Genomic DNA, 22,239 nt, shown 5'->3' with positions numbered 1-22,239 from the left:
AAAGTCCTTTAAAAGAATTAAGTTGTTTTTCTTAGTCCAAAAATATAGCTTCTCTTAGTGGATAATTATTTTTAAAATTAAAATACTTGATTATCTCTAATTTTATTTTGTTTTATAATTTTAATTCATATATATGCAATTTTAATTAACTAAATAAGTGTGACTAGCCCATGATACTAAACTTACTCACCCCTTTAAATAAGATTAGATGGTTACGAAAAAATTATATAATAAATTTATTAAAATTAAAATAATAAATTGAATGTTGTCTTAACTCAGTTAAAGTTCTTGTCAAATATTTATTTAGCATAGACTTAAATATGTTATCTCCATCTCTTATCCCTAATGTTATATCAGACTTTAGGTTCAACTCCCATTATCTATATATAATTTTTACCATTTTATATAATTATAAAAACAAAAATACATTCATAATAATATTTATTGTTTAATAAAACTAATGAGTATTTGGTAATTTTATAAATGAGTTGAATCCCAATTGAAGAACTCAACCAATCTCTTAAATAGTAATAGTATGGATTAAAAAATACATAAAATAAAGAGTGTTGTGACATATTCAAATAATGAATCCGATCACAATGCTGCTGAACTTTACAATAGCATGCTAAAAGGCATGTAAATCCATCACTTCCTTTGCCTATTGCTTGAAGGCTGTATATATAATTTAAAAGAAAGAAGGGAAGGGTGTTATATGGCAATCAGTGAATCATCAAGCAAACCCATGGTTGCACCACTCTGACTTACTAATCTTCATCCCTGTACACCAATAGCCAGAACAAGACACTAAAATGTTCTGTTCCTGTAAAGCTTCTCGAAATGAGCAATTTGTGTTTGTAACTGCACGACATCGTCAGCCTTCTGCGAAAAAATAGCATTCAGTCTAGATATATAACCGTCCTGCTGCTTCCCAGGTCGGTCTGCTTCAACCAGCAGGTTCACCTCCTGTAATGTTTATGTGTACATTCAATAAACATGAACGTATCAGCTCAAACAAACGTAATTAGCATGCCTTGCCGAAGATAAATACCACTTTCTGAATTACGATAATATTGAATCAACGTGGAATATTCAGAGCTCGGATTCTAGTCAGGTGAAAAACAAAAAACTTGAACATGAAATGGTCAAATCGTTTACCTCTTTGACAATGTTCATAGTCTCCACCTGTTTTCTATGAGCATTTACAAGATCCTCCTCTTCCTGGGTGAAAGAAAACACTAAGGATTGAACATATGAATCATTTGCGCTGCATGTCTCTAACAATAGAATTCTATTACAAAATTACCTGTAGGAGGGTATTCAAATCATCATCCGACTTTGAATGTTTAAAATCGGATTTCAGTGGGTTCCTTCCATTTTGTCTGACCATTAGGCTTCCACAACTTGTCCTCGGAAACAGAGGAACTGTATTGATCTGGCTTCACATTTTTCTTCCATGTCATTTTCTCCTTCTCAAAAGGATCTTCTGATGCATCAAAATCATCTCTTTCATTTTGGTCAGCCCATGTGCCATTAATATCGTCTTCAAAGGTTGATGCTGTTGGTAAAACCGAAGATAGGGGTTGAGCAATCAATTCTTTCAGGTTTAAGGTTGAAGATAACAGATCTTTCTTGGGATTTCTCCCTTCCGAGAGGCTCTTGACCCCAGATGTAGCTTTACATTCAATAGAAATCATAAATGAGTCCCTTACAACCTCTGTGACTCTGTCAGCTTACTGCCTCGGAAAGGTATGTGACCCTGATCATTGTCCAGAGCTCTTATGCACTCCTTCAAAGCAAGCAAGCTAAATTAAACAGATATAGCTAAATTAAACAAAATCCTGGAAAGAGCTGAACATCATGAACTGGAAACAAATTTCATCTGCAGGTGCATATAGACTTCTGAACAACATTTAACTTTGAAATGTTTGTCTTGATAATAAATCATTAAGTAAAATTAGTTAAGAAGATTAGACACCAAAATGACAAAGAAAAGTTGAGACGATTCAGAAACTGTTGACTATTTGGCATAACATCTACTTTCCAATATTGTCTAACAGACAAATTACAATATATATCAGATACTAAAAACACTTCCTTTTTATTTCAGCTATAATCACCAGTGCATCAAAATATCCAGCTCTGCAACTCAATCTGGTCTATATCATTTTGCAATTGAAAGATTTCTCTGTACCTTGTCTGCTTATCATTATCTGTAGCATCTGCACCTCTTCCACTTCCAGCCAGATCTATAAACGAGGATTTGCATAAGATGGGGAGGCTTTGATTCAGTACCATCAACAGATCTCTTGATAGCAAGCTTAAGTATGGCATGAGAACGGGAAGATTCCTCATTTGCACCACTGGTACCAGTACTTCTTGTGGCACTTCCTTTCTCAATAAGCTCCTTAATAGTCTCTACATCTGATACTCAGTAGTCAGTACTCTTGCAGACCTACCGTGTAAACTTGTTGCTTACCGTCCTCCAGCATGAAAAGTTTTCAGCAGAACAAAAGCTTAGCTATCAGCGAATAAAACAAATAGCACTGATTAGATGAAGAGAATGCTTACAACAACTTACTTCCTATCACTGAGGAGATCAAATAATTTCCCTCCATATATCTCAAAGAAGCTCACAAACAACTGAAATCCTCGGTTCCTGTAAGTATGGTGCATCAACCTCAAGATATCCCGAGAAGCTTTAAGGGGAAGTGGCTTCATAGTATAGGTTTTTCCACTCCCTGGACAAGAGAAATATCTATAAGTGCAAGATAGCTTAAAGCAATAATCCAAAAATATGAGATGACTTGATGAAGATGGTAAATTTTAATGTCCGTAAGAAAAAATTGCAGTGGAAAAAAGACCATAAGGCATCCCTCAACTTTGCCAAATTTAGGCTCATAAGAAGCTAACAACCAACCATATAGATAAAAACAGTTATCCTCAGTCCTCACAAATGACAAAGGATATGCAAAAAAAACTTACTGATAACAGCACATATTCATAAAGATTTACAAATATACAAATATTACATTAAAATAAATAAATTCAAATTCTGGGTCATGCAAAACTAACTCCATAGTATCTATTCGATATTTTGGTAACAGCTATTCACCGGTTTGGTCATATGCAAAACAAGTAGCTTTTGTGCGCTGAAAAAATCGTAGGAACTATGGGCTCGACAGTTTCACGATAAACCGACAGAAAATAAGCTTGACTAAGTTAAGCTAAAGAAAACAATCATTCTAGGAAATCCATGTCTTGTAATATATGCCTCCTTTATCCACCAATAAGCACTCAACTCATCATTTGAGACCTCCTCCTTCAGCACAGCATCAAAAACAAATTCATGCTGCTCCAAGTGCTCTGTTAGGTCAACCTGCAAAATATCAGGAATAAATTGCATCAAGAAAATGTAGTATGAAGATAAAGCAATATCAGAAAATGAGTGATTAAAGTATGTCAAAAGCCAAGTGATAAATGATGACAACATAAAAATAATATGCTAGTTTTTTTTTTTTTTTTTTTGCATGCTATGGCAGGGAAGGGCAAACATAAAATATTCCTCAAGAAGACTAAAATAATCATCTTTGAGATTGCTCATTCCCGCGTGTAACTGCTTCAAAACAATTAAATTTGAAACTCAAGGGATTCATCCATTGCAATTTTCTTAATTACCTCAGGGGGAAAAAATTGGGATAGACCAGATTCTCAGGGTTCATTTTGGATCCCTATTCATATTTCACCATTTTAATATGGTATAGTGTTGAGCTTGTAGAGAATAAACAATTGTTACCTTAAGTTTAGTCTCATGGACTACTAGAGAATTGGAAACTGTCTCTATAATATCTTCCTCATTCCTTGCTAACCCCTTTTTATTAAGAGGTCTTTTGCGCACCTGCAGGCAAAAACCAATAGAAACTCTAATCAGGGCAAAAGCAAATTTGACGCCATACAAAGCATATGCAACATATCTTTATGTCATTCAGCATCATATCCAGAAGTCCAAATACTCGCACAATTGAATCTCAAATGTTTAACCTGCATAAATCATGGGGGAAACAAAAGTATAAATACCTTTCAAGTTCATTGATGGTTTATATTTGACGAAGAAAAAAACACGACTTGCATTCATACGCAAAAATTTAACTATAAACAGGGTGCATATCGCACATAAAGATGAGCTGTTAAATAAAATATCCATTCCCTAAATGACATTAACTCTTTAAAGAAATGCCAAGTGAAACCAACCTCAGGCAGAAGCTCCGTAACAAAAGAATGCAGATCTATGAGACCAGGACTAAAGTCACTAGGTGACTCTTCACCATTCTTCCTCTGGCCTGACGGTAGAGAACTAAATGGAGGAGTCGTATGCTCCATGGAAAAGTCATTGCCCGCATTAGAACCCCTCCGGACATTTCTATACATTCTAGATCCTAGTCCACCTTCTTCTCCTCCTCCGCCGCCATATAATGCACAATCCTGCTCTCAAAACAAATAAGAAACCACGAACAATGAGTCTACGGGAACCTGAAGTGGAGGAGCAGAGTTGTTAGGAGACTGAATATGCTGAAACCAGTAGACTGAAGCCAACTTCCGTATGACGTCGTTTGGAATAAATTATCCGAATGTTGCCTAATCTCTGATGGTGCACCTGTAACCCCGCCGCAGTAGATCTCTGCCCCTGTCTTCCTATTCCGTTCATCTCCCAACTCTCTCCCCCTTCTGAATTACTTGATATCTAATAAAAACCTCGACGCTTCGATTCAAACCTTCCCTTACTCTGTCCCTTCTTAAATCGACATGATCAAATAAGAAATCAATGAACCCAATTAATATTTAATCGGATCTATAATCGGGTTTTTTTTAATTATCTTTGTTTCAGACAAGATTCAAATGGAAGAGTGAAAAATAAGAGGGATCAGCGGAAGAGACGGAGTAATTTGAAATTTGTGGGACAAGTGAGGGACGTGGCGCGGGATAACGAGGGGGAAGATTACGCGATGTCGCATTGAGCCTTGGTGGTGGTAGTAGGATCCAGTGAAATTTGGTAATTTGGATTTATTTTGAGAAAAGAAAACGCGCCTGTCAACCATCACCGTCCTACATGGCAGGGGCCCACTTGGAGAAATTAATCCACTTTCGTTTTTGGGGGATCCCTCTACCTACACGCAACGTTTCATCAAACTTAGGAAGTTATTAATTGATTGGATTTTTTTAAATTTATGTGTGACTTTAATTTTTATGTTTAATTTAATTTTAATATTCACTTTAATAATTGAATTTTTTAATAAAAAATTTATGTTTTCTTTGTACTAAATTCATACTAGAGCACAAGTGTAATATTCATTGGATCCAACAACCTCTCTCAATCCGACTTTCCATTTCGTCTCCACCATCTCTGATTCCTACCATCGATTTGAGGGGATGAAAAATTGAAAAAAATTACTTCTCTTTTTCAAGGAGAAGATAAATTGGAAAGAGATTTCAAGAATTTTATATTTGAAACTCAAATTTTCAAGTAAATAAATATCTAATAAATAATTAACAAATAAAAAGACAAAAAGAAGCATGAAAACTTTTCAATAATTTTTTTAAATAATCATTTTTTGCATTTTTGTTAATATGAAGAATCTATAATAATCTGCACTCATCTTTAAGCATAAATTTTATTGTAAATGTTATTTTCATCTAATTTGTTTCTAATTTATTTAGACAAAGATGTAATTTTCTGAGGGTTTTGAATTTTTTTTAACTTCAATTTTAGATTTTTTTATTTTTTTGTAATATTTTTAAAATTTTAGATACAGATATTTTATAATTTTTAATTTCTTTTAGATTTTTAAACTAATATATATTTTATATATTTAGTTTTGAATTTAAATATTTTTTATTAAGAAAATTATATCATTATTAATGTTACGAGTCTCGAGTGTTCCATATTTAACAGGATTACAAAAGAAAATACCAATTCTTTTATGGAATGACAATTTGGATAACAATTTGAGAAAAAAAATTATAAATTCCAACTGGGAGAATGTGTTAGTTGGTGGGCTAAATGCAATATCGGAATCAAGCAAGTGAGAAAAAAAAAGTAAAGGTAAAAGGTGAAAGGTAAAAGGTAAAAGGCAAAAGGCAAAAGTTCGGTATATTGCAAGCAAGATTGTTTAATCCGAACGCGGAGCCAGAACTGGAGAAGAAGCCTGCATAAATTTCCTGTGTCTATGACTAATGAATGTTCATAGAAACTTCTCGAACTAACAAAACACTAACAGCTACCCCTCTTTTATTCCCTCTTAGGCTCCCACCCTTACAAGCAATCTACCAGACACCAAAACTAAAAGTCCGAAATACGCTTCCTCGTTGGCTACTTCCTTTGAAGCATTTCCACAAGCATTTGGCAGCCATGGCAGAAGACGGAGCCGTAACACTCTACAAAGCCACGTCCATAACCGACGCCAAGAAGAACTCCTTCTCTATCAAAGCGGGGCTTGCCCAAATGCTCCGTGGCGGCGCCATTGTCGAAGTCTCAACCCTCAGCCAAGCAAAAATTGCCGAGGAAGCCGGTGCCTGTTGTCTAGTCATCACCGAACCCAACCGCCAAGGCATTTCGCGCATGCCGGATCCTTCGATCATCAAACAAATAAAACGCTGCGTATTAATCCCCGTTATGGCTCGTTCCCGGGTCGGCCACTTCGTCGAAGCCCAGATTCTCGAACGAGTAGGAGTCGATTACATCGATGAAAGCGAGGTTTTAGCAATAGCCGATGAAGATAATTTCATTAACAAGCATAATTTCGGATGCCCTTTCGTTTGCGGCTGCAAGAACCTAGGGGATGCGTTAAGGAGAGTGAGGGAAGGAGCTGCCATGATTAGAACGCAGGGGGACTTGTTGGGGACCGGTAACATTGCTGAAACGGTTAAAAACGTCAGGTCTGTGATGGGTGAAATCAGGATTCTAAATAACATGGATGAAGATGAAGTTTTCGCGTTTTCGAAGGAAATTGCTGCCCCTTATGATCTGGTTGCCCAAACCAAGCAAATGGGGAGACTACCAGTGGTGCATTTTGCTGCTGGTGGAATTGTAACTCCGGCAGATGCTGCATTGATGATGCAATTGGGGTGTGATGGTGTCTTTGTGGGATCTGAAGTGTTTGACAATGGCTCGGATCCGTATAAGCGTGTTCGGGGAATTGTGGAAGCAGTTAGGCATTACAATGATCCTCATGTTTTAGTCGAAAATAGTTGTGGATTGGAGGAGGAAATGGCGGGCCTGAATGTCAGTGAGGAGATGATGGAACCCTTTGGAGAAGGAGGAGCTTGATCAAGTAATGTATCTTCTTTCCTGTTGTTGAGATTCATATGACTGTTTCTTAGTTTGCTCTTGAAGTTGTTGTTCTTTTAGTTTTGCTGAGGTTTGTATGTTGAACTCCGTGAGGATATAATTACAGAATAAGTTGGTTTAATCAGTTCGTCAAAAGTGTTCATGTAATTACTTACTTTTCTCACTACTTGGTTGTTGATGATATCGATTTGGCGATTATTTGCTATTTAGTGATTACATATGCCAAGTATATTTTTATCTTGGTTGGATATCGGACATGGATATATTCAAAAAGAAAAACTTATGCTTATATTTGGAGAGATAGATTCATATCCATATCCAAATATGTCGGATACCAACACTTTTAGGAAAACTTAAAGGGTCAAAGCAACATAGGTTCCAATCTCATAGCCAATATAATGGATCATTGTCAATTAGTCCATAGCCTTTAGTGTGATCTTACATTTTACGGTTTACCATCACCTGGTCTATGTTTTTTAATGAAAACGTTGCGTGCTAAGTTTTTCAAAGAAATGCATCTAGTAGAGCTGTTGCAGTTAGGGAATATGATTCTGAAAGTCTCTGATTTGTGTTTGTCTATGTGCACATTAATGCTTCATGTTTTAATAATTTGTACATAGAGGATGTTTGAATGTCGTCTATCAAAACTATCACGTAGATGGCATAAAGATCGCACTAGCATTGTGCTGGGAACAGTCTAAAAGATACAATCATGTAGACGTGCTTTCTTATTCGGGTTTGTACTAATAAAAACCATATCCAAATATTCTCAACTCAACTCAACTCAAGCCATTGCACTAAACTAGGCTTATTTAAGAACTTCTTAATTTACTGAGTGATATTTTACTATGTAACTGAGCCGAGTTCTAGTTGTAAGAAGCTCCAAGCCTCCAATTCAACTCAATTTTGGAGCTTGTTCAGCTAAATCTCAATTGAGTTTCACTTTTACAACTCAAGCTTGATTTGGAATAAAATCAAATGCTTGAGTTTGCTTATTTATAAATAATGAATTCACTCTCATGCTTGACTTTAAATTCTATTATTAATTTCAAATATAAAATGGGCTTGCTTAATAGCTCGAACTGTTAGAATTTAGCTTGACAATGATGGAATCAAATTCGATATATTTTCAAGTCAAATCTAAGTAGCTTGTGTCTCATCTGCACCTTAGTGGTATTTGCTCACTTCCTCTTTCTATATTTGTGCTTAGCCTATGAAAACCAGGGTAGTAGAGTTATAAAAGAGTAGGCTAAGTTGATTGCCGAAATAGCCTAATCTTTCGTCGTGCTTGTATAATTAGCAAACTATCTAAATTCAATTATGGATTATCGATACTGGATAAGACAGGTGTCTGGGCCGGATCATTGACCTTCAAAATTTTCTTTTGGTCCAAAACTTGGCTTTTGATTGAACTTTGTGAAATCAGAAATGCTTTTTTTTTTAATTTATTATCGTAAGGATTAATTTTTATAGGAAATAGTTTTCAAGTTTTAAGGATCAAATTGTAAAGATTATCGAATTCAATGATTAAATGCAATATTAAAGAGAAAAAAAACGCATTCAATCAAAAGCATCACTTTACGAATAACTAGTTTTTTATTCCGTATTAGTCATATGTTTTATAAAATTGTTATTATTTAAATATCGATATATTAATTAAAATTATTGATAAAACAATACTTAATAAATGTAAGCAAATTAAAAAATATACTTATAAATTTTTGAAAGATAATATAATTTTAATATTATGAATATAACTTATGCTTTAATTATGAAGAAGAAAAGTGGAAAAAATAAAACTATTATAATAAAGTTTAAAATATTTTTAATTTTTTAATTTAGAAATCATATATATCTAATACCTTTTTTAATTTTAGAAACAAAGTTTAAAATAATTTATTTCAGTACCAAATAAAGTTTTAAATAATATAAAAGCATAAATTTCACCTACGAAAAAAATAGTTCACTGATTTTTGTCTGTTTGAATAATTTTATAAAATTATTTAGGATAAACTATATCACAAGTCAACTTAAAGGATTAAACCGGAGCTAAACATACCTACCAATGTAGGTAAAAAAAATAGATGTTAAAAGTAAAAAAAATGATATAATTTAAAGGATAAATCATTAATAAATCCAAAGCATAGTAATAAATTCTATGTTTAATAGATTTGAATTCTAAATATTCTTTTGAACCTTAATTATTTTATTATAAATTCAGATGGTTTTTTTTATTTCAAATGATAAAATCTATGCTATTTTTTACAATTTTTATTTTGTGATCATCTTCTCTACAAAGAGAAAAAAATAGCATAGCTCCAATTTTCGTTAAAACATGTCTATGGGCTTTAAAATTATATTTAATTAAAGTGATTAAAATGAATAAATTTAGGAAATCTAGTAATTATTTAATTAATATGTATGAATGTACTCATCTAATATACATTAATATAGTAGATTAAGAGTTGCATTAAGAGAAAATTAATAATCACTTGTAAAAATTATATAAAAAGTTATAAGTGATGAAGTTATTGTAAAAGAAAAAAAATTAGAAAAATAAAAATAAAAATTCTTTTCATATTATCTTTCTCTTCAAGAATTCCCTCCAACTAGTATGAATATGGGATTATGTAGCTAGCCATTTAAGTTGACTAACAGGAGACCAAATATATTATTATTTGATATGTAGAAAAGTATTGGGCTGTCTAGTTTGATGATCAACGTACCCGATGTGAAACAACTAACAAGAACTGAAATCAATTATTTTTCTTTTCCCACTAAACCAGTTTGTTGTGTAATTCAATATAGACCTAATCATGAATTCAATACGAAGGTGAGTCCGAAAAATGAGAAGTTTGAATAAAAATATAAGTTTATTTAGAAAATGAACTAAGTCTCGAGTAAATTTTTTTGGTTTAGGCTAAACCTTAATTTGTAAAAAAAAAACAACTGTGGTTGTTTTTTACTATTTTACTACTATTTGCTATCATTTTATTATTATATTACTATTATTTTATTGTTAATTTTGTTATTATTTCAGAAGTATTTGCTTGTTAAATTGCAGCTATCCTAATATTATTTAAGTATAAAGACTTTTTTTAATTTATATTCAATTTGTTAAAAAATATTTAATTTTAATATTTTTAGTATATTTAATGTATTATATATTTTAAATTTATTTTTATATAAAAATATTTAATACAAGCGAGCTAGGCTGAGACAAAATTTTACTCATTGGGCTAAGCCTCTAAAACGGGCATGAAATTTTATCACCCCTACTTCAATAGGACAAAGAAATTTCCATACTTGCAATCTTTTTATTTAGTCTCTAAATTGGTCTGCGGGATAATAAATACAAAGTTGATCTTCTTATCGGGCTTCCATCTCTGTAATTGAGAGATTATTTGGTGAAAAAATCTGCAACTCGCATTCCACTATCTCTGGCTCATCCCTGTTCCTGGAAAAGTAATAAGCTGGTGGTTTGGGCGTAGGTAGTTGGTTGCCTTCACTGTACATCATGGATAAGGCATCTAGAATGGTTGGTCTATCAACTGGGTTGTCTTGTCCGCATAGGGGACCTACATGTATGCACCTCATCACTTCATCCTTTGGATACGACTCGCCTAATGACGGATCAATTAGCTCCAAAGCTCTGCCCTCATTCCACGCCTCCCATGCCTGAAATAATCCCAGATTTCTCATATGTACCTTACAGTGCTTACATGACATGACGTTTCTTATATCAGCAAATGGGGTTAAAAAAGGGGGGGGGAATCTTGTGTGATTTTGCTGCACTTACATATGCTACAAGGCTGAGAGGTCCACTGAGACTATGGAAACTATTATGCTTCCTGCCAGTTATTATCTCCAGCAATAAAACCCCAAAACTGAACATATCTGATCTCGTAGAGTAAATGCCATCCATTGCATACTCTGGAGACATATATCCGCTGCATTAAAAATAAAAATAAAAAAAGAAAAGGGTTTGAAGCTTATATCCTTCATTTATCTTTAAATATTTGTGTCCAACACATATTTAGATAGGGATATGAAATATAATCCTTAAAGGTTGAAAACTGATTTATCCTCATTAATTTGATCGGCCTTTGGCATGTTTGCTAGTGGTAGATGCAATCTACATGTATGTATGTACTTACTACGTTCCAACTATCCTCTCGGTGTTTGCTTTAGAGTCGTGATGACCAAAAATTTTAGCCATGCCAAAATCTGATATTTTGGGATTCATGTCATCAAGAAGTAAAATGTTGCTACCCTTGAGGTCTCTGTGGATAACTTTCAATCTTGAATATTTGTGAAGGTAAAGAAGCCCTTGACCAACACTCTCAATGATGTTATATCGTTTTTTCCAATCCAAGACGTTCTTTTGTTCAGCATCTAATTAAGATAGATTGTTTATTTGCAGATTATATTGTAATTAATATAGATGAATGCATTCAACAAAGAAACGAAGCAAAACTCACTGGATGATGATTAAAAACATTAAAAAGTTTTTGAGTGTTTATTATTCTAACCAAAGAGGAAGAAATCCAAGCTTTTATTGGGCATGTACTCATAGATTAGCATCTTTTCTTCTTTCTCAAGGCAGCAACCTTCACGCCTAACAAGATTTGTATGTTGCAGTTTAGCAATCAAAAGGGCTTCATTTTTTAACTCTCAGTTCTTGCCCAGAGCTGCTTGAAAGCCTTTTTACTGCTATTTGTTGACCACTGTGTAATTTCCCCTTAACCAGAAGAATCAAGTTAATAGCCAATTAGATTGGTCATTCATGTATTTGTATCGTATCGGTGTTATTTACTTTTCATGTTAGTAGCTACCTGAATTTTGATATGTTCAAGTACTTAAGTCGTGTTTGTATTTTTGTGTGTGTCCTATTGTGTGATTGGGTTGTTTCCAAAAGCGACAGTTCTAGAACTAACTAGCAATTCTCAGCATCTAACAAGCCCAAGGACTTTGTTGAGCATACCTTATAAACGGGTCCAAATCCACCCTCTCCAAGTTTATTTGTGGCTGCAAAGTTGTTCGTGGCATGTGCAATTGTTTCAAGGCTGAAAAATTGCAACTCCTGGTTTGTCTTGCCCTCTTTATTTCTCATCTCTACTTCTGTTTCATCCACTGTGTGCATATTGCTTTAATAAGATCAATGCTGAGAAATAATGGATGAGTAATTGAAATTAGCCTTGAAAACTTTACCTTTCGATCTTATAAGTTCTTTTACTATGAGAAGAAACATAGTTGAAAGAAAGCCCAAAGCTAGAACCAGTGAAACCACCAAGAATATTGATTTGTCCAATTCTACATTAACAAGAAAGTAAAATCGTCATGTTCCATAATCCACAACCATTTTAAAGTACTTAAATGCTTGGTTTCTTCTAAAATTCTAACTTCCAGCAGTTCTCAAGACCAGGAGATGAAAATTCGATGTTCTACTTGAAAGAACATTTGTTTACTAGTCAGGAAAATATTTTCGATTGTATGATATTCACCGCAGTTATGGTTGCCATAAATATTATGGTGTTGTGATAAATATTGCAAAAGAAAACAAAATAGAAAATTTTAAAATTTGAACAAAGATGGTCATTTGAATCCTAAATTGTGAAAGGACCCTGCATGTGTAAACAAAGATTATATTGATCGTTGAATGGGAGAAAATTTATAATTATCTGAGCATGAACTTACCACTCGAATTGTCCACAAGCATGAAGTAGAGCTGTGTCGTTTCTTTATAAAAAATGGGGTGGCTTTTGGAATTCATTCCTCTGCTCCAGACATCGCAACTGGCGGTTCGGTCATCATAAGCAAATGCGACACAAGAATAATCGCTAGAGCAATTGGCATTGCAATCATAAAGGCTCAGATTGGAATATTCTCCAAACTTGAATTTGCCTTTAAAGGAAGCTTTGCTATGCTTATACTGTTGGACAAAATACGTACTGCACTTGTGCGCTGTTGGCTGGATGCAACCGGTAGGAAGGTTATTGGATCTGTATAAACCGCAGCTCCGAAAAGGTGCTGCCTTTGACCTCTCCAGGATTTCACCTGAAGATGTAATGGAATTTCTTGACATGGAGTGGTTTTTATTCGTGGAAAAGAAGTACCTCTCTTCCTCATTTTCAGTGTAGCTGAAGTGGTGGTCAGATTCATTTGACAATTCTGGGGCTAAATCGAAATGTTTGTCGCGGTTCCGCCAAAACCCGCTGGTCCAATAGGGCTACCCTTTCCACGAGATTATCCATTGGCTTGCACCGCTGGGGTCTACACCAAGGGTAAAAGACCCATTGGCAGGAACGGCATCGCTAATCCATGAACTTAGTGATCAGTTGTGCCCAGTTTTGAAGTTAATTCCGAGTTTCATGCCAGGAAGAAGCGTGTCTGTGGGATAATCAAAGCTCTGCCACAATATCCGCTTGGTAGAACCATCTGAACTCAGCTCCCTGATTATAAAATTACCAGAATCGAGTAGCGTAGCGCTAACATTACTAGCTGTTCGAGCAGGAGAAGATAATACAAAGGGACTGCCTCCACCATGCGACACTTTCAAACTGCCAACTTCATCTATGATTAGGATTCCGAATTTATCAAATAATGGGTTGTCTCTATTGGCAACCCACACCGCCTTTCTATCTGCAGGCTGAGGCTGGTTGTACCACATCCCTAAGTAGCGATTGTTGGAGGAGCCGGGACTAAAGAATCCTAACCTGAAAGTCCCGCCAGCAGAGACCAGATACCCCGACTCTGCATCCTTCAGCTCTTGACCTGCCGCTAAACATATAATGCAAGTGAAGGAGCTAATAAGGAAAATCAGTTGTCTTCGTTTATTACCCATTAATCGGTTAAGCTTGGGGATTAAATCGATTACCTTGTAGTGACTATCTAGGCTTAGATATTCTGTTCTAGTTACAGTATTGTTTTAAGTTTCAATCTTGAGGTCACTACGGTATTCATTTCTTCGACGGCGTTGGGTACCCCTCTTTAGAATTCAACATTTTCGTTCTGATGAAATTTCAGAAATCAACACTGTAACCGGTAAACGGAGGTTCCTTTCCACTTTTGAGCGTCGCGTGGATCGGAAACTGTGAGGAAATTGAAATATGATCTGGAAATAGCAAAGAAACAAATGTATAAGGGTCAATCTAGTATTTAGGGCTTAAACTTAACGATTATTTCAACTTGAGGGCTTGAGGTTTTTTCAAATTAGTCTTTTCATTTGACAATAGTTTTTACATTAGTACCTAAACTTTTTTTAATCCAAACTAATCACTCACGATTAATTTAGCTAACAACAATATGATTGTGTACTCGTTTTAGTTAAAAATTTTATCTATGTATTATTTTTTGGTCTAATATAATATATATTTGACAAATGTTATACTGAAGATGACAATATTAATTTTTTAGTGTTTAAAACAGGTTTTGGAATTGATTTAATGAAAATTCATAATTAGCTAATAATGTTAGTGATAAACTTTCATCAAATTAATACTAAAACTAGAATTAAATCACGTTCGTAAGACTATATTTGACAAATTAAATATAAAATTAAATAAGTTCACAATTAACACTAATTTTTTTAAAAGATCATAAAAATTTCAAAACCTAATAATATTAACAATTGATTTTCATCAAACCCTATAACTCTAATTAAACACTAAAAAATGAATATAGTCACTTTTAAGTATCTGACCATATAACCTTGATCAAATATAAATATCATATTGGATAAAAATAACACAAATATCATTTAAAAAAAGAAATATGTAGCAAATTATATTTTAAGTTATGAATTAAATTTAAAAAATGTTAACCAATCCATACACGGTTACATGTAGCAGTTTCTTTTTAAATTCTAACCGCCATTTGACAAGCGACAATTCTTATAACCTCGAGATGGAAAATACTGTCTTATAGGTGAAAACTGAATTGAAATTATGAACTCTTTAAAGATTTCACTGCAAAAACCATGGGCTCCACTCAGTCATGCAGTTTTGTCAGCTTAACAAGGAATTTATATTTTATGACCCATTTGATGGAATCTCATTCGGTTTGAAAGTCTAGTTAGATTTTAAAACTTCTTTTCTTCAATAATTATTATTTTTAATTGTAACTTTTTTTTTTCTTTCCGATTAATTTATTTTTATAATGGAATTAACGTTGACGATAAGTATTAATAACCCTTAGTAGTAATCACTTTTTTTAAACACTCAACCTTTTTAAAAATTCTTTTATCATAATTGAATAAAACTAAATAGATATGCGATGGAATTAAGTTGAGTCGATGATAATTTATTTGATTAAGATGATTTATTTAATGAAAAGATTAAACTTAATCCATACTTGAATGTTTATCAACTCATTAGTCGGTAACACTCCCACTACTTATTGGACTGAGAAACATGAAATCAAGACAAATCTATCAAAAAAAAAGATCAACATTATCCGAGAATTAAAACCATGTGTTAGCCCCATGTTTAAAGGGGTTCTGATAAACCCCCTGAATCAGGAAGTAAATACAAGCAAGCCGACGAGAAGGTGAATTTAAATCAATTTTTTTATGTTTATGAAATCGAAAAAGTTCACTGGCAACAGAACATACGCATAAAACATCGAGGCCCGTCATTTGGGCTTTGTCCTATTAATCCAGGAGCTTGGGTTGGCTCCTCAGTCGTAGCATTACTATAAGCCATTTTAACAGTTTGGCAGCGGATTTGACCCTGAGAGAAGGGTAGGTAAGAACATCAGCTGAAGATTGGCAGCTACGATTTCATCAGTTGTTTATCAACCACCCACATTTCTCATTTCTCTTCGATCCACTACACTTACCCATTGTCTATTTTTAATTCAACCTTCAATCTCTTCTTCACTTTACCACAACCGTTGGACAAATTTTCCACCGCTTTTTTGACACTGTAAAATCATGGTAATGGCGTAATGCACTCTTCCTTTCTTTGTTTTTATTTTTTTTGTTTTCAATTTTTGTACCGAATTTAAGTGAGAGTTTTCTTAAAACTGCTCTAACAAATGTGTATATATATATATTATCATCTGCCATTGAATCAAGCTTCCCAGCGGTTAATCTTAGTGATATATATTTGTTGCAGTCTGTGATGACATTGATGGTACGGTCGGCAGCAATGCTAGTAACAACGCTAGTGAGTGAACCAACGGCCTCGTTCACAACGTTGCTTTATTACAGCGATCTTCTACCGCAAAACCTCAACTTAGAAAGACTTGTTCGGCGGGACTTGCTGGACCCAGAAAACTACTTGTTTCATTTTCTCATCAACCTCTTGAGATGTTTTTGGTAGTAAATTACCAATAACTTATTTTTCTTATCAATATTGCCTTTCATTTCTGATCATACATGGTTTACCTGTTTTATATCTAGGACTAGTGGGACGAGTAATAGTAACACTAACAGTCTATTCTGTTCTTTTGAAGTAATAGTAGAGTCTTTAAACGTCTCATTTTTGTTTTGTATTTTCTTTCCCAGACCCCCTGAGATTGGATCATTTTGGTGGGAAGAGAGGGATAGCATCCATTGATGGATCCCAGAGTTTGATGTAGCGCCATACTCTAAACTGCATATTATGCATTTGGAGACAAGTCCTAGGTTAACGAGTAGACTTAGAACTGGGAACTAATATTGTAGGAAAGATGACTATGCTAATTAATGAAATTCCATTACCAGAGTTTTATTTTTCATTTTTTTTATGGTTCCTTGTTTCGTAAAGACTAAGAATGAAAGAGCTGGTGGAGATCGGAAATGAACTGTGTACGATGGGGGGCAAAGAAAATGACCCTTCACATGTCGGATGCCAAAGAATCATTTAATTTGGGATGTCATCGGTTAATATCAAATACTATACAAAATTACATATGAAAAATTTATATAACATAAGTTATGTTATAATATAAAAAATTATAATAAAATGCATAAATTATTTTTTGAAAATTACATGTGCTCTGATAGAATATATAATATGAGAAACTGATAACTTCAAGTGCCAACAAAATACCAAATATTCAAAGTCAATGCTCCAATAAGAATTACATACAAAATCAAGATCATGAGAAGACAATGAATCATACATGATAACAAATTTGGGATATTCCCCAGTAATCAATTCACGATCTATATTGCTAGTTTTCCGACAATCTTCCCGAAGTCTTTTGCGTACAAAACTTTCACTCTCCTTGGACGATGAGTGAGTTCATTTGTGCTAGAAATACTACGGTTGCCCGCATCATCCAACAACATACCGGAGCTATAATGACCAAGGTAAGGTGGAACCAAGAAACCATACTCGTGTCTCCTTCTAATAAATAAAATATTTTAAGCAATTTATTATAATGTGCAACACCTAAATTTTCGGTTTGTATTTAAATAGTCTATTTCTCAAATAAAAACACTAACACTTCAAATTTGAGCTAAACTCTTTAAAATATTTTAAAATAATCAAATAAGGGTTAATTCATTTCAGATATACTTAAACCAGAATAAAATATTTTAAATTAATCAAATAAAGATAAAATCTAGTAAAAAAATTTTAAATATGTTTTAAATTATGTTTTTATTTTGTCATTTTTTAAATAATTATAAAAATTTGACTCTTGACAATTTTAGAAAAATTGTAAACAACTTCTAAAAAAAAATACGTTTTCTGGTGTAGGCCGAAACCCTCTGAAACTCGCACAGTTGAGCCACCGCTCACCCCACATGGATCAAAACATCCTTTTTAAACACTAACTAATAATAAATGGGTTATAGGCCCAACTAATCTGAAAGCTACGGGACCATACGCAAGGCTTCTCAGGGCTTAATTTGGATACGAACTGACACTTTGATGATGTAGGTGTGCGGGGGAATGCGGTGCCTCCAATCGGGCACAATGAACTAGGCTCGACTCATAATCAACAAAATAGAACCATTTAATAAACTCACTAGCAGTTTTCTTTACGTCAGAATGTAAATATCATATTTAATTCATGGGTAGATAAAATTGCCTTTGCTAGAATTGTAAAGCCAAAATCATCTCCAATATATGCAGGCCGACGGATTTAATTGTTCATCCATCCATTCTTCAGAAAAAAAAGAAAAAAAGAAAAGGGTTCATCCATTCATCATTTTCTTTCCTTCTCGTCAAATTTATAGCAGTCACTACCATCATAATATATATCTTAGTATAGCCACCGGTGAAGACCATATCGGTCAATATTGCACCGATTTTACTGTAAAACAAAACGATATTTATATCCCACCATCTTATGTTTTTAGAATTATATTAATGTGTATTGATTATATCGAAAAATATTAATATAATTGATACAATATTTTGATTTTTTTTAATTTCACCTATTTTATTTTTTAAAGTAGATTTTAATAATTTTTCTATGATAAGTCATTTTATATATGATCAATAATACCAAAACCATATATTACATAACACACTAGTATAAAATGCATGGGTATAGCGTAGACATGCCGGGCTCGGAAAAAATTTTTGGCCCGACTCTTAGGCCCAGGCCCTGCCCGGCCCGAAATATGGGCTTGAAATTTTGCCCAGCCCGTCCCGGGAAAAAAGAGTAAGCCCGACCCGACCCGACCCGATTTTTAATAAACACAAAAAATATTTTAAAAATAAAAAAATAAAAAAATATTTTTACAGTATTTTAAAATTAAAAAATAAAAAATAAAAAATATATATTTATTATATTTGGGCCGGGCCGGGCCAGGCCCGGGCCAAAAAAGTTGAGCCCGAGCCCGACCCATTTTTTTAAACGGGCCTCATTTTTTTTGCCCAAGCCCATATTTCGGGCCTATATTTTTACCCGAACCCTCCCATATTTCGGACGGGCCGTCGGGCCGGGCCGCCCGGCCCATGAACAGGTTTAGTATAGCGGTAAGTGCAATTTGGTAGCCACCGTATTTAGTAGTGTAAGAACCGCGTTTAGTATCTACAAAAGATGTTGGTTTTGGGGCGCAAGTCATCTACCAAAGGCAGGCTCACATGGAATGCTTTCCTGTTTTGCCGGAACAAGTTTTCCTTATATTATTGTTATAATTATTATATGTAATGCGGTTAATTGAGTTAATATCACTAGTCTAATTTTAATGTTTATTATATATAATATAATTAATTTAGTTCGTGTCAAGGAATTGATGTCACGAATTAATTTAAAATTAACTCACTTAAAAAATTATTTAAAAAATTAATTTTAATAAAATAATTAATATAATGGTATTTTTGTTTTTTACTATTTTTATATAAAATATTTAATTAAAACAATTAAAAACTAAATAACTAGGCTTTACACTTTAGAGTACTAAATAACTAAAACTTTAATTCGGTTCAAATTAAATTATTATATTTTATAATTATTGTTTAATATATTATAATATTAATTTATATGAAACTACACCTGCTGAATTAATTTAAGATTTTTCTTTTTGTTATTAAAAAAACACGGCTATCCGGAACTGGGAATAATATTTGTTTAAGGCCCAGTGTGTAAAGTCGAAGACTTGGTGATACGTATTTGCAATGTTCATGTGAGTTGGATGGGGTGGCGCAATATTTTTCACCCGATTTGGTGGCAACGTAGCATGTGAGCTGCTAGCTAATCAGGCCCAAAGGAAAACTTCATTTTGACGCCATCCCCTACAGTTTTTATGACGATTTATTTTTTTAGTCCACTAAAGCAAACACAACCATTTCACCATCACTCCACTCTATAGATCATGCTTTTCTCCCTGCTTCCATACCCAACTTATTATTGCCAGCTATCTCTATATCTGATACATGGCTATAAACCATTCATTTCATTTTCATGCATTAACTAATTATTTCTAAAGTGATATACCATTTTCAGATTATATACCTCAGGACGCCATTGCCCATTTACCTTCACCCAACTTCAAGACACCAAAACAATGGGTCTGCGCTATTTATGTAAATAAATGTCCGATGATTATAATATGATCAATCATTGATTGACAACTTAATTTTTTATGTATTTATTAAAAAGTCTTTTTTAACATTTTTTATTTTGTTCTTTAATGAGATGATAATTTATAATTACTTATGCGCTACCAATACATCAAATATACCTATAATTATATTTCACATATGTTTATTTTAAATCCCGCATCCAAATAAAAAAATATTCGTACAACGCTAATTAATTAATTTGATTCAATTTATAAAGTTACCTGCGTTTACTTAATTAGCTCTAAATTTGAAATTTTTAGCCATTTATCATATTCTATCGAAATTAAAACAGTAATTTTTAAATTTTTAGATGGTAATTAATTAATGACATGTTTAAAAGAATAAATTAAAGGTGGTAGAGAATAAAGAATAAAAGTATAGGCATAGAGGCTATATATCATGTGATTAGTGGGGTCCAAAAGCAGTACCTAATCAAATTTTGAGTAGCATATTGTCTCTCTCAACCACTTATCACGAACGAAAATCAGGTTAGTGATGTTCAAATGGGATCGACGTTCTTTAACAAAGATATCAAATTTTGATTTTGTGAATAGAAAAAATAATTCTTTGTTATCACATATGAAAATAATATATAAAATCATTACAAAGTCTCTATTTTTTTATTTGTCCCGTTATTCATGAAATTTTGATGCATAATTTTTTTTTATACGAAGATTCATCAGGTTCTGAATAAAAGTTTTAATATTTGAATCTAACTTAATTCAAAATCCTCTTATATCCATAAAAAAATACATTTTATTTAACATGCATTGACAAATATTAATATAATATAAATTATAAAATAGAAAAAAAAGAGATAATATCATTTATATATCATAGAATTGTATTGCTTTTGTTTTTTTAAAAGGTGACCCACGCAGCTTGCGCACCTTTTTGTGAAATTAATGTTGATCATAAATAATGTTAATTTTAATAAGAAAAAAAAAGGTCACCATCTTCTCTTTCATAATCATAAATAATGTTAATTTTTCATAAGAAAAATATATTTAAAAATTTAGTTTCCTATAAGAAAATAAATAATGGGAGTTGATGTTTTGTAATCATAAATAATATGTTCACAGATATTTCCCCTAAAGAAATTGGCTACTAAGTTAACTAAAACTGCTTTACTTACTAAAGAAGATTATGGGGCACACATTTTGATATTGTCAAAGGGAAACTACTTTTCAAAAACTCAAAGTGGATCATTGAACTTGCCTAACAATGCAACATATATATATTTATTTATATTAAAATTGTATTTAAAATATTACAATTATTAATTATCAATAATTCGTATTAAATAAAATTAAGCATATTTCTATATTAATATTTTTTTAATACTTAAGTGGTAAAAATCTTTCTGAAAAGTTGAAGCATTTTGTTTTGGCTTTTAGTTTTCAATCGACCAATTGGCACATATAACAATTTTTCTAATGAAATGAAAAAAAGGAGAATATTTTAATACTTGGCAAGCAAGAAAGGACATTGGCATATATTTCCATCCAGGTAACAGCTGTGCTCCAAAATCCAAAGACATGGAAACCCCGTTTTTCTACCGAGTTAAGCTTTGGAGTTGGACTTGTTTTATTTGGCTATATCCAATATAATATGGACACGTGATGTTAAAAAGCAAAGTTATTGACAATTATTCATTCTAAAAGAAATTGGGGGTGAGTAGGTTATTCTTTAATATTAAACCCAAGTTCTAATGAGTATTATTATTTAAGTTGTTAGTATGATTTATCCATTTTTATTCTTTAAATCGTCAGGAAAATCTTGCATGACTATGTTAAGGTGATATATATATATATATAAAAAAAAAGAGCTAGTAATGTAGATATATTATACTGTAAGTTTTTCGTCCAATAAAATTTAGATATTTTAAAT

The 22,239-nt window shown here is 32.9% G+C and overlaps 3 protein-coding genes, 1 long non-coding RNA gene and 1 pseudogene across 7 annotated transcripts; 2 read left to right on the top strand and 3 right to left on the bottom strand.

The window, feature by feature from the left end:
- Positions 1-552: 552 nt before the first annotated feature.
- On the bottom strand, positions 553-5,037 carry LOC107906517 (kinesin-like protein KIN-13B). Of its 4 annotated transcripts, none has more exons than XM_016833532.2 (9): positions 4,574-5,037; positions 4,249-4,479; positions 3,794-3,895; positions 3,300-3,376; positions 2,569-2,738; positions 2,192-2,421; positions 1,304-1,802; positions 1,156-1,218; positions 553-963 (listed from the first exon to the last, which is right to left on the bottom strand). In XM_016833532.2, the coding sequence occupies exons 1-5, from the start codon at positions 4,700-4,702 to the stop codon at positions 2,699-2,701; spliced, it is 579 nt and encodes a 192-aa protein (XP_016689021.1). In that variant the 5' UTR covers positions 4,703-5,037; the 3' UTR covers positions 553-963; positions 1,156-1,218; positions 1,304-1,802; positions 2,192-2,421; positions 2,569-2,698. The 4 variants fall into 4 exon arrangements, with proteins under 4 accessions (XP_016689021.1, XP_016689020.1, XP_040949637.1 ...); XM_016833531.2 differs by having other exon boundaries at positions 2,192-2,480; positions 2,579-2,738; positions 4,574-5,036; XM_041093703.1 differs by having other exon boundaries at positions 1,304-1,786; positions 2,192-2,480; positions 2,579-2,738; positions 4,574-5,036.
- On the bottom strand, positions 805-2,489 carry LOC107902765 (kinesin-like protein KIN-13B). The gene is made up of 7 exons (XM_041092645.1): positions 2,477-2,489; positions 2,293-2,415; positions 2,192-2,246; positions 1,735-1,802; positions 1,385-1,672; positions 1,156-1,274; positions 805-963 (listed from the first exon to the last, which is right to left on the bottom strand). The coding sequence occupies exons 1-7, from the start codon at positions 2,487-2,489 to the stop codon at positions 805-807; spliced, it is 825 nt and encodes a 274-aa protein (XP_040948579.1).
- Positions 5,038-6,050: 1,013 nt separating the features above from the next.
- On the top strand, positions 6,051-7,466 carry LOC107906513 (pyridoxal 5'-phosphate synthase-like subunit PDX1.2). The gene has a single exon (XM_016833528.2). It carries the CDS (start codon positions 6,233-6,235, stop codon positions 7,319-7,321), a length of 1,089 nt encoding a protein of 362 aa, XP_016689017.1. The 5' UTR covers positions 6,051-6,232; the 3' UTR covers positions 7,322-7,466.
- Positions 7,467-10,472: 3,006 nt separating this feature from the next.
- On the bottom strand, positions 10,473-14,332 carry LOC107906515 (G-type lectin S-receptor-like serine/threonine-protein kinase CES101; annotated as a pseudogene).
- A 1,746-nt stretch (positions 14,333-16,078) lies between these two features.
- On the top strand, positions 16,079-17,062 carry LOC107906516 (uncharacterized). The gene is made up of 3 exons (XR_001686720.2): positions 16,079-16,277; positions 16,459-16,661; positions 16,851-17,062. It is a non-coding gene; the product is annotated as an uncharacterized lncRNA (long non-coding RNA).
- Positions 17,063-22,239: the final 5,177 nt, after the last annotated feature.

The sequence above is a fragment of the Gossypium hirsutum genome, chromosome D05 (genome assembly GCF_007990345.1).
Source record: "Gossypium hirsutum isolate 1008001.06 chromosome D05, Gossypium_hirsutum_v2.1, whole genome shotgun sequence".
Lineage (NCBI taxonomy): Eukaryota > Viridiplantae > Streptophyta > Magnoliopsida > Malvales > Malvaceae > Gossypium > Gossypium hirsutum.
This window is presented reverse-complemented; position numbering and strand designations above follow the sequence as displayed.

Coding starts and splice junctions, on each gene's coding strand:
- LOC107906513 (XM_016833528.2), top strand. CDS start 6,233: ATGTTCATAGAAACTTCTCGAACTAACAAAACACTAACAGCTACCCCT.
- LOC107906517 (XM_016833532.2), bottom strand. CDS start 4,702: ATGAACGGAATAGGAAGACAGGGGCAGAGATCTACTGCGGCGGGGTTA. Junction 3,896..4,248: donor TTACGGAGCTTCTGCCTGAG/GTTGGTTTCACT, acceptor TTTTGCCTGCAG/GTGCGCAAAAGACCTCTTAA. Junction 3,377..3,793: donor TCCATGAGACTAAACTTAAG/GTAACAATTGTT, acceptor GATATTTTGCAG/GTTGACCTAACAGAGCACTT.
- LOC107902765 (XM_041092645.1), bottom strand. Junction 1,803..2,191: donor GATAATGATAAGCAGACAAG/GTACAGAGAAAT, acceptor TGTTTAATTTAG/CTTGCTTGCTTTGAAGGAGT. Junction 1,275..1,384: donor CAAGTTGTGGAAGCCTAATG/GTCAGACAAAAT, acceptor TTCTATTGTTAG/AGACATGCAGCGCAAATGAT.